The sequence below is a fragment of the Fundulus heteroclitus genome, unplaced genomic scaffold, assembly GCF_011125445.2.
Source record: "Fundulus heteroclitus isolate FHET01 unplaced genomic scaffold, MU-UCD_Fhet_4.1 scaffold_37, whole genome shotgun sequence".
NCBI classification, from domain to species: Eukaryota; Metazoa; Chordata; class Actinopteri; order Cyprinodontiformes; family Fundulidae; genus Fundulus; species Fundulus heteroclitus.
In genome coordinates, this window is record NW_023396781.1 from 1,779,570 (window position 1) to 1,791,897 (window position 12,328).

Consider the following 12,328-nt stretch of genomic DNA (forward strand, 5'->3'; position numbering starts at 1 on the left):
CAAAACAGAACTATAAATTAGATTTAATGAGCGGAGTGTCAGACACCACGAATCTGCTACAGATAGATTCTATGAGGGGGTTCTTGGAAAAAGGCTTAAACAGTTTAGGCAGGACAAAAAAGTGAATGTTAAATTAAACAGAAAAACTACATAAACCTCAAAAAACTGGATAAAACAGAGATAAACAGAGGGTAACTTATTGCATATTTAGTTTACTTTAAAATCATTGGTATGTCAGGTAGGTTTGTTAAGGATTCAAAGCCACGTATATCTGTTGCAGTAAACTGGATCAGGATTTGTAACAACTGGATAAAACAAAATGAGGGTTTGCTTTTCCTCTCAGATTAAAAATAGGAACTTTTTCGCAGCATACACATCTGAGTATGGAGGAAATGGTACAGAAGTGAGGTGTGGTGACTGCTGAATGGTAATCTTTAATCTTTAATCCAGAGAAAATTCTGACATTCTTACAGGAAAATGTACTTTGATTTCAAATTAAATTAACTAATTTTGGATTCCACAGACATGGCGATTCCCACCGGAGGTATAAAGTTTTTGTGCAGGCATTCTTTTGCAGGACAATCAGAGGCCCAGCGTCAGGAAAGAGGAATTGCAATAAAATGTCTCATTAACTATTGCATTTCTAAAATAGGTTTCTCATAGGATGGAGAAGAAACAACAAGAAGGTTGGTTCAGATTAATGGGGAGAATTCTAAACACAATTGGTTAAAGTTCTGTGCACAGACTACATTGAAATTGGGGTGAAAAAGATGTGAAGTGTGTTTCTTTTGGGAGTGTTCAGTTAATTTCATTACAGGATATGTTTCCATATGACTGAAAGGAGCTTTTCGGGACCAGAAGTCAACCTCCGGAATTACAGGTAGCACACGACATTTGATATTTAAACGATTGTCGTGTAAGTTTCAGGTTGTATTGGAGACATAAAATTAGGAGAGTTCAGAAATGTGACGGGAGTCCACTCACCCACGACTTCGACGGAGTGCACGCTAAGGTTATCGACAAGCAGATGTGGTGGGCCAGAGGTCAGGGGCCCATCAGACTCCAGGAGCCATGTGTACCAGCCACCAGAGGGTTCCAGGGAGACATCACCGGAACAACTCATCTTGCAGAGCCACCCACGGAGGGGCAGCTGGAATTTTATTTTGTTTTCGTTTTTTATTTTTAATAAAGATTAACATACAGTTCTGTGGAGACCGCGGTTGGAACACTGACTCTTTAAACCATCTTCTTTAAAGGCGAGAAGAAGACATCTTCGAGACGCAAGACATCATGACAACAATTGAATGCATTTTGTAAACGAGAAAAAAGAAAATGAGAGTTTTGTAACCACTGCATATGTCTTATAAGTTCCATATTCATACGGTGTTCAATATTAGTATCGTTAGAATCTTGGTTTTGCATTGCATGAAAATCTGTTTTTTATTCTGTGGTTTGATCTGAGTGTAGTGCTTTCATGGGTTATCTTTATTTCTAAGAAGACATTTTGTTAATCTAGGTTAGGACTCTTAAAGTCATAGTTAGATCATATAATAGTTTCTGGTAGTTGCACATTTATCTTAGCCTTGCACCTCTCGGATAAAGGTGCTTACTTTTCTTAATTCTAGTAGGTTAGAGATTCAGATAGGTTTAGTAGCTTTTTAGCTTATACTTGGGTTATTTTACATTTAAGGGGAACATTTGAACTTAATTTCATTTCATAAGTCGCCAACAGAGGGGACAGTGGGTTACAATATTACATCTTACTATTTACATTTTGTTTAAGGGTTTCAAGACATAGACTTAGTTTAGCCTAGTTATTGGTTTGATCTTTGAGGGATCAAAACAGAGGGGTTGTTGAGAATTAAAGATATATCTTAGTTGGGGTTACTGAGGAAAGCAGAGTTGGGTCTGTCCTTTCCTGCTCCAGCGTAAGATAAACATGGAGTTTTATTGCCCTGAGGGGGTGGTCAGCAGGAGAGGGGGTCAGTCATCCCCCCTCTGAGCTTGCAGGAGGAGTTTTAAAGTTGATAAAAGGAATGTCTTGGTAAAACTTACTTCAGACAGACAGACTTATCCACCGGTGAGAATAACATCTTGTAATGGTATGTACTCTGTCTCCATATTTAATTTCTAAGAATTAAATATGTATTTGAACCATTCTACCTCTGATCAATGATTCCTTATTTTATTGTCAAATCTTAAACCGGGGTAAAAATGGGCCTTTAGTAGCGAAGCAGGATTAGGCCAAGAATAAAATATCACACTGGTCAGTTTATTTTTTTAAATGAGTCAAATCTGACATCATCAATAAATAATAGTTATAATGAATAATATTGATTGTTATAATAAAACAAGAAAAGAATAATGGTTAATCAAGTGTCACTATGAAATTGTATTGGTCAATGTAAACGCCCCAAGATGGGTTCAGTTCTACTGATCAACTTAAAAATATTTCATGGCTGTGTGAAAATGTTTGGTTGAGCTAAGGTAGGTTTATTACTCATGTTGGGAAGCTATTGATAAAAGTTTTTTTTTTTTTTTTCCCGGTTGAAATATCATGATTGTTAAAGTGATCTTGTGTGTTATTTGGTTGACTGATTGTACATTTTGTGTACATTGTGGTATGTTCTCATGTGTTTCATACTTCTCTTTTAACATGAGAGCTTGAGATTTGGGCTTGTTCTTTTTCTTTTTAGTTGGGCAGGTTTTATGCTGGGTTTGAGATGGAACCCATCCTGTAGAGCTGGAACCCAGCTCTACAGGATGCTGCGATACAGCAACCTGTAGAGCTGTGTCTTGACTCAAAAGTCAAGCATTAGCATACACAAACATGAGCACTGGTATCAGGCTGAACACTGACTGAAAAATTCATACTAGAAGAGGTACTGTAATTACAGCAGCTGGGGCAGCAGAGTTCCCTTCTTCCTGCAGTAACCCAAGTTCCTTCAGTTTGGCAGTTTTCCTTCTTAGTTTAGCTCCTTGTGCTGCTAGCTGTATAGCTAACCCTCCTAGCGTGAATGTTTACTCCAGTGTTGACTTCAACGCTACGTTTCAAACAGAAATTAATAGCTCTGCTTCCAGCTCGCTCTCACTTGCTTCTTTGTCTCTTCCTGTAATTATTTGGTAATCAGACCGAATATCCATCCGCACTACCGACACCGATGGTGACCACAGCAGAGTTGCGCCGGCTTCTCTCTGAAAGCTATTTGTATGACCAACCGACCCGCCCCTCTCCAGCTGTAATTGGCTAGCATGTTGTCTTAAGTCGTTGATTTGATTGGTTGAATTGTTTGATTGACACATCAAAGATAGAACGATGGCCACTCCAAAGTTAAAAAAAGAAAAAAAAAAGTACAGCTTCCGCCCAATACCCGCCCGCTCTAAAAAAAATAATTTTGGTCTCCAAAAGGGGGTGCGCGCGACCCACGCCTGTATCCGCCACTGTGTGTAGGTTGGTTGTATTGCTGCTCTTAGCTGCTACTGTTTTATGACAAATGCGACATACTGGCCTGCATAGGTTCAGCGGTTCGCCTTGGTCATTTGGTTTGAATCCAAAATAATCCCACACTGCGGCTGTCGCGTTTGGCATTGAAACCAGTTCCATTTTGAGCTTCCCCCCCCACCCCCAACATGAGATGTGTTTTTTTTTTACCTTGCTAACTCCTCTAACTCCTCACGGGGCTCTAAAGCTGCAGAAGTACAAAATGATGCACACTGACAACCTGATGCAATAGTCCACTCCTCCTCCCTTCCTAAAAAAATGAGGAAGGGGAGGGGTCAGTGAATAGCACCGGAGTTAAGCCTTTTCATCCAGCGTCATCAATAGAAAGAGAAAAACACAGGCAGAGACGATATAGCCGATAGATTAAATGACGTGGATAGTTTTTATTTATCGTGCGATTCATTGATTTATTGATTATCGCGACAGGCCTAGTTCACATTATCCCGGCTAATAGTGCTTGTTGTGTTACTGCGCAATAACCAGAAAAAGAAGTTCTGTCAGAAAAAAAAAGCCAAGCCCAAAAGTTGCAAGTGACTTTAGAGAAAAACAAGCCCAAAGTCGCTTATGCAACACCGCAGCTCACATACTTACACACAGGGACATGCACAGCGACACTAGGTGGTGCTAGAGTGCTAAGCCCAGGTGCTAAGCCCAGGAGCCGGCAACGGGTGGCCAGGAGGGAACGCAGGAGACAACTGGAGGCCAGGAAAAAGGACCCTCGGCAGCTAGCGACTGAGCAGGACCATCGGTGGTTGGAGCTGTGGCGTGCGTTGCACCCACCGAGGCTGGAGCTGTGGCGTGGGTTGCACCCACCGAGGTTGGAGGGACTCTAGTGGCGTCAGGCCTACTCACCGGAGTGACTGAGGAGACGTCGGCCCGCCAAAACCGGGAAATCCCCCCCCCCCCCAATAAGCCTGGTCTCTGGTCTGGACAGAGAAGTGGAGGTGGCCCGGTTTGGGATGAGCACAGAGGGCGGAGCTGGCGGACCGCCTCCTAATCCGACCCCCGGGAAGGAAACGTTGGGCACGGTGGGTTGAAGGTAGCATTGTGGGTTCGTGGGAGACTGGAAGTCATTTCGGTTCGCCGGCTTACCGACTACAGCCAACGCACCCAGTCTTTTCGGCCGCACGGGGCAATAAAGTGGTCCGAAGACCTGCAATATATGCATTGGTTGAGTTTGCGCCGTTGGTTACGCGCTTCTGGGGTGAGGCGAACCCGGCCATATTGCATTGGTTCTGATTCCAGCAGGAAAGTGGGCTCGGAGCAGGTCGGGACGGGCTCGGGGAACGGAGTTGACTCGAGAGGAGGGACCGACGGGCGCGGCTCATACCTTTCAAAGTGGGCCCACCTTCTGCTTCTGAGCCTATTGTCTAGCCTAATTGCCAGGGCTATGAGCTCATCAAGGGAGTCGGGCTCCTCAAGGTGAGCTAGTTCGTCCTTGAGGGGCTCATCCAATGTTTGGAAGAAGGCTGCCTTGAGGGTACGGGGCTTCCAGCCCGCAGCGGCAGCCATTGCACAGAACTCAATGGCGAAATCCCAGACGGGATGAATGCGTTGTTTCAATACCAAAAGGCGGCGACATTGTTCAGCAGGGCCGGAAGTGGTTGCAAAAACCGTTTTAAATTCCTGCACGATCGTATCAAAAGTGTGGTCGAACCACTGACGGTCCGGAAATCAGGCTTCGGCCCATCTTAGGGCTCTCCCGGTAAGAAGGCCGAGAACGAAGAAGATTTTGGCATCGTTGTGTGGAAAAAGCGTGGGGGGGGGGGGGACGTTTGAAGACTAGGGAACATTGAAATGAAAGATATGTGAAATGAAAATGAAAAGAAGCCGCCGCAATTTCCACCCTCCCCGGAATACCTCTCCGGGCTGGGGGTGGCAATGTCGTGAGCATAGGAGCTGGACACGGAGATCGCGGGACTGGGTGCGTTGTCGGGAGCCAGTGCCGGGGAAGCAGCCGGAGGGCTCTGGAGTGCGCAGGTCAGGTGGCCTAGCTGGTAGCCCAGTCCCTGTACCTGCTCTTGTAAAGTGTGCATCCCTAAACCGTGACCGTGGAGCTGCTCCTGTTGGTCAGAGAGCGCTCTCGAGAGTGCCTCTGCTGGGTTTTGGGTCTCACTTTTTCATCTGGACAGCTCTGGTGCTGAAATTGAAATTCTTGCATTGCAAAATGACACTGAAATCCAATCCAGAGTAGCACCTGGCATGAAAGGTCTGGAGCCTGCTGTCGGAGGAAAAGTATCCCAATCTCAGAAGATGTCCCTTGAACTTGACTTTTTGGATCGACCTACTTGTGTGAATCTGCCTTTTCTCACATGAAAATCATCAAGTCCAAGTACAGATTTACAATGACTGATGACCACTTTATGACCTGCCTACAGCTTGCAACCAGTTCATACTTCTATGAGAACCTGGCATCCTCCTCCTAGTGTCAGAAGTCCCACTGAGATAAACATATAATTTTTTTTATTTACCTTAAGTTTTCCAATCTTTTGACTAGCCAGAATTTGGTTTGTTGTCATTAAATATCAGGCTAGGCTGTTGCTCCTGATGCAGACTGGCAAATAAGACTGTATTTGTTAACATAAATATATTAATGTGAGTTTTTGAGTCTAAGAACAGACTAGTAGATCTCCGCAAACTTGCAACTTCAAAAGTCGATCTTGGTTCAAAAAAGGTTGGGCATCTCTGTCTCAAAACGAGACTGCTGTGTTGAGAAATGCAGTGAAATCTGCCCTTGCTATTCTTGCATCATGTGGAAGGAGACGCTGCAGCTTGACTTTAGTTAAGTAGCCATAAAATTGTTCATCTTGTCTCTGAGTTTTTGCTTGACGTTATCCATGATAGTGTATAACTCTACAAAAGTGGTTACAGCACTCTCCAGCTTCTTCACAATATCCTCAAAAAGAGAGGATATTATTGCAAAAAAGAAGGTGAACCTCCACAATGTGTCCATCTTCCTCAGTGGAGTCCTCACTGAGATTTAACATAGCTTGCTGTTGCAGCAGATATTTTTGTTTCTTCTTCGAGTTAGTGAAGACAGAATTGTGAATTCCATAATTCACATTTGTATTGTCTGTACTGAATGCTGTCACTTGATCAAATGACAAACCAAATTTGTCAAGTGACTGTTCTATGAGAGTTGCAATCCCAGCAGCAGACTCATCTGTATTTACATTGAAGTCAAGCATTGTGTTAGTGACTCCACTTTCTGGACTGAAATACTAAACAGCAACCAGACACATCTTCCTGTTGGCTTGATTTGATGCATCGGTCTGTATTGATAAAAAAAAAAAAAAACAGGGAACGAAACTGTAAATGCAACACAGACTAAACAAATTTAAAAGGATCTTGAGAAGAACAATATTTTTTTACTGAAATCCAAGGTAAAGATATGTACCTCATTTGCAAGTAGTCTGTTGTACTCAAGAAGTAAAACATCCGTCGCCACTACAAGGCTAAGCATCCAGCTTTTTCACATTACAAAAGGAGATCAACGAAAGAACAAGACCAAAGACCTGCTGGCAAAACTCTGTTCTCAACAAAGCACTCTTACACAGCCCACCGCTGCGCAGTACAGCGCTACATGGGCCAGCTTTTAGATTTCAGCTCTAATTGCTCGTACTGGCAGATCATTTCCAACAGGTGAATTTGTTAAGGAGTGCCTGTCTACGGGCACGGTGTTTATGTGTCCATCTCAAATAAGAGCTTTCTCCCAAATTAGCCTCTCAAGATACTCTGCGACACGTCGCATTGAGGATGTGTCTCGGAGCATTAAAGAGCAACTCAAAGCTACAGCTTGGGAATTTGTTGCCTATGTGTTGGTATGTGATGAAAGCACTGGCATTTCAGATTCTGCACAGCTTCTGGTTTTTATTCGGGAAATAAGTGAAAATATGGAAATTACGCCGGAGCTGGCTGGACTTGAGACACTGCGCGATGCAACAAAAAGCCAGGATATGTTTGAAGCTGTTTATGAACGAGTTCTAGAGACAAATGGGCTGAGCTGGGAGAAAATGGTTGGGATAGCAACGGAGGAAGCACCTGCCATGGTTGGGAGGAAAGCTGGCCATGCCACACTTGTTTCCAAGTGATTCAGTACCACTGCACCTTACATCCAGATCAATTATATGTGCCAGATCAATTGGCTTGGGGAATGTGATACACGTTATTGCAATTATAAACTGCATACGCTCAAAAGCACTCTCACACAAACAATGCAAGACCCTTCTGGAGGAGGTTGATAAAGAATACAAAGATGTTCTTTACCATCAAGAGGTGAGGTGGCTGGCCCGCAGGAAAGTGCTCAAAAGATTTTTTAAGATACGACATGTCATCACAGAGTTTCTGAACAGCAAGAGGAGTGACAGTCAAGTCCCTTCAGATGATGTGGGGATAAATGACATGGCTTTTATGGTAGACGTCACTGCTCAACATCCTGAATGTTGAGCTTCAAGCAAAGGAGGAGCTCATCACTCAGCTGTTTGACCACATAAAGGCCTTCCTATCCAAGTTGCACCTACTCTGTCGACATCTGTCAGCAGGCATCTTCTAATTGTGAGGTTTATTACAATGTATATACCTCGAGTATGTCCTTGCCTGTTTTACTCTGTTGTGGCAAGATAGCGCTGTCTGCGGTATTAAAACTTCAACATAAGTGTAGACTCAATTCCTGATGACATTCAGATGGAGCTAATTGAGTTTCAGTGTGATTCTGAGCGAAAAAACTAATTCATGTCACTACAACTCAAACATTTCTACACACGTCTCAGCAGAAAAGTACCCAGGCATTCGGAAACAGGCATAGGTTACGTTAAGTTTGTTTAGCAGCACTTACGTCTGTGAACAGACCTTTAGTATAATGAACCTTCACAAGTCCAGGCTCAGAAGCACACTGACTGACCCACACCGCCTGATATTGAGAGACTGATAAAAGCTAAAGACCAGCTTCATGTTTCTCACCAGTGTCATACTATTGTTGCTGCTAAAGTGTTTTGCTGTTGGACAAGCACATTTTGACATTTAGCATTTGTACTATTATGCTGGAATTTTGGTATTTGTTTTAAATATCAAATATGTATTGTTTGTTATATTTTATGTTTTCTGATGTTCCTCAAACAGAGAGGAAGGTTAGTACTTCTATGCGAATAAAAGCACTTAATTAAAGAGCGTTTACATGTAGTTTATTATATTATTGTATTTGGCCCGGGCCCTGAAATAGATTTTAATTTTGACCCTGTGTTGAAAAAGTTTGGGCACCCCTGTTTTAGACAGATTGATGTATCCGCCCCTTCCAAAACTGTTCTGCTGTCAGCCAATCTGCAGTGAATCTTGCTTGGATTCTAACTCCACAAAATGTTTGAATTGCCGTTCTATTTTTTTTCCTTCTGGTTGTCAAGTATTTGATGGTTAATTTGAATTCCTTTGTGTCACAGTTATTGTCTCAGTGTTGTAATAATGCCTGATGCGGGCTGGAAATTGACCTCTTCATTATGTCCTCCTGCAGTTTTTCTTGTTTTGTGTGTACAAAAAGCAACCACCTGTCACATTGTGACGACCCACACATCCATTTGCAGCCACAATGGAGTTTTTGTCTGAACCATGGTTTAAAATAGCTTTTTTTGATCTACTGAAAGGAGATTAGGTTATGCGACTTCAACAAATAGATCAGAGTCAGTAGCAATAGTTGGGGGGAGGGGGGGTTCACTGGTCAATTGAAAAACTCTTTCTTTGAATGTGCTAAGTAATTTTAGTTTAATCTGTTGTCATAACCTTACATTTCAATAAATCCCATGGTCTAAAACAGGATTACCATTACAAACAATGGAAATATACAAGCACATAATTAACAAACGTTATGTGAGATTTTTAGGACATGAGCACTAATTTACTTGAGGAAGGGGTGGAGTGATTGACAGCAGCCAACTAAGGCTCCACAGTCTGATTGTGGTTATTTTGTGTTTAATCTGATCCTGTTAAAATCTCTTTGCAGCCTTGTGGTTTATGTTCCTGGGGTCTGAGCTTTTGGCCAGCAGTGTTTACATCCCTGCTCCTAGTCCGTGCATCCTTTGTTTTGGGGCCTACCTGATCTTGTAGTTGGGCAGGGTGTGCTTCTTCTTGATGACCCGTTTCAGCTGGTTGACTATGAAGGAGGTCAGCTGAGGCAGCGGCCTCCCTTCAAATTGCGACTTCACCTCAAAATCTATCAGCGGGTCCTCGAGGAACGAGAACGACCAATGGGAAAAGGGCATGCGCGTGAACTGCAGTCTGAGCCTGCCCACCACGCGCCTCATCTTGACGAACAGGTAGGCAGACTTGCCGAACACCAGGTCCACGTCTATGGCCAAGTGGAAGCCGCCATTGTACTCGATATCCACCTCGAAGTTGAGCTCCTCAGGCATGCCGTCCTCGTCCAGTTGCACCGGTTTGATGAGTTTCGCTGTTTTAAAGACCGGGAGAGAATTCCCCAGAGAAATATCCCTGAGACTGAGTCCCTCCAGAAGCCGACCCGCTGTCTTGGTCTGCAACAGCTCCTCAAACTCCACCTTGATCTTTTTGGTCATCCAGTGCCGGACCACATGAGTATCTCTAAGCTCTCTGAACAGAAACAAGAAGATCGCATTAAGGAAATTGCATGTTTCCGTTTTGCCAGCATCTATGAGTTCGCTGTGGAAAGGCGGCGGCTGCTGCTGTTGTTGTTTGGGGCTGCCGCCGGTGACAGCCGCTTCCTGCTGCCGGCTGAGGGTGGCCTCCAGCGGTTTGGATGCAGCAGCTGCACCGCTGTCCTGCTGGCTCGGTTCGGCCTGAGGGGCATTTAAGTAATCTTTTAGTGCGTTATCGGGTACTACTTTGACATACTGAACGATCCTACCTAAGGGCTCTGGATTTCTCCTGTATAGCAGCAAGAACTGTAGCATCAGCGTAACGACCGCTCCACAAAACGCAGAGATCAGTATTAAGTAAATCATTTCGAGCCGTCGCTTCCACTGCTGTCTGTCTGAGTCAAATGCGTTAGACAAACATTTAATCGTGTCAACGAAGCAAGTTCCACCTGGTCGCTTTCAAGCTGCCATATCATCTGCTTCTTTCCTGAGCTAGGAGCCCCGCACCTGATTGGACAACTAGCTGACGTCTTATGCGTAATGACGAAAGCAGTTGACGCGTTCAAGATAAATCGGATTTTACACACATCCTATAGGAAAGCCTGTTTATGCTGGAAGAGTGTCAAAAATATAGACCTAAATTAAATAGAAGACAAATTAAAAAGCAAACCGTGACTGAATTGCAGCATGCCATACATAATAACTAAGCCGATTTAAAAAAAGAAAAAACACATGGAGAACTGTGAGCAATTTATCCATCAAAAGAATAGTTAGAACCACATTCATTTCCTTTAACATTTGTTTATTTGAACAAATATTAATTATTGTTTAACAGGGTCTTGGGTTTGAACCCCGACCAAGCTCTTTTTAGGAGGAGTTTGTATTTGTCTGCGTGGGTTCTCTCCTTCCAAAGTCACACCCTATGTATGTGTGTTTCTTACATGTGGCAAATTGAAATCCGGAAAACTCATCATGTAGCCGTATATATGTCGATTTCCCTGCGCTGGGCTCATCTAAAATATGATGATGTTGTGCTTCTGTTTTGTTTCTACATTCTATCCCTACTTGCTTTTATTCCTATATTTTAATCATGTAAAGCACTTTGCATTGTCTCTGTACTGAATTGTGCTATATAAATAAATTTGCCTTGCCTTGCCTTCTTTGACTGTCCAGCCGCTTCCTCTAGAGGTGTTTGTTTTTTCTATGGAGTTAGTTTCATGACAAAACGTTGTACACAAAAATGTGTTACACACAAATATAACTTGTTTTGCACACAAAAAGATATGTTTCACCCAAAAAAACTTGTTTTGCAAATTGTCCTCAAACGTTGCACTGAAAATATTATTTATAAGTTTTCCCCGAGTACAAAACGGTCTCTGCTCCACTACGAAACAATTTCACACCTTCTGTGGTAAAATTCTGCCAATAGTCACGTGATGCATTAAGAGTTGTTGTTGTTGTTCAGACTTCCCGACAGCAGGGGGCTCACCCGAAAAAAACTGAAACGCGCCAGTATGGCTGAGGAAGAAAGACATGATATCCTAGCCAGAGCCATAGGCCGTTTCTCAATTCACGAGAACGCGAGTATGGACTCGCGTTCTCGTCAAGTCTGTTCTCGGTAAGAACACAGGAAGATCGGACTTGACGAGAACGCGAGCACGCAGTACGTATTGTGTATTGGAACAGAAGTATACTCGTGACGTCATCACACCCGCAGCTCTTGAGCATTCCTTTAACGTTCAAAACTATTTATACACTACACCATCATATCTTATTGAAAACCTTTTTTTAATTAATTTCTAAAAAGTCTAATAAAATATCTAAAAAAAAAATACAGAACTGTGGATATAAAACCAGCAATAGCGGGAATTTCTGGGGAGTTGTAATTGTTGTAGTTGCAGAGGCGATTGTATCTTTAAAAATCAGCACTTTGTAGAAGCAAAATGAGCAATACGAGCAATATTGCTGTTGCTTCGGTCGTTGGTCAGCTTTACCAGCAGGCTGAAGAGGAGGTGATGCAGTTGAGGAGGCAAATCCGAGCAAGGAGAAGATTGATGCAGCAGGAGGCGGCTCAGAAGGCAGGCTTTGCTCGCCCATCTATTGCCAACTGGTAGGCATTTTAAGATTCACAGCCTATTTCCTACTTTTATCTTTAAAAAAATCCCCATTGAGGATGGTAATAAAAACGTGATCAGGTTGAAATTGTGACTATTTTTCTATAAATAAT

General features: G+C 43.0%; 1 protein-coding gene across 1 annotated transcript in view; it reads right to left on the bottom strand.

The window, feature by feature from the left end:
* Window positions 1-11,171, bottom strand: part of pdzd8 (PDZ domain containing 8) — a 137,064-nt gene extending 125,893 nt beyond the window's left edge. The window contains exon 1 of the mRNA XM_036130691.1: window positions 9,584-11,171. Coding sequence (XP_035986584.1) covers window positions 9,584-10,467 — 884 coding nt within the window. The 5' untranslated portion in view covers window positions 10,468-11,171. The remainder of the gene's footprint in view (window positions 1-9,583) is intronic.
* Window positions 11,172-12,328: the final 1,157 nt, after the last annotated feature.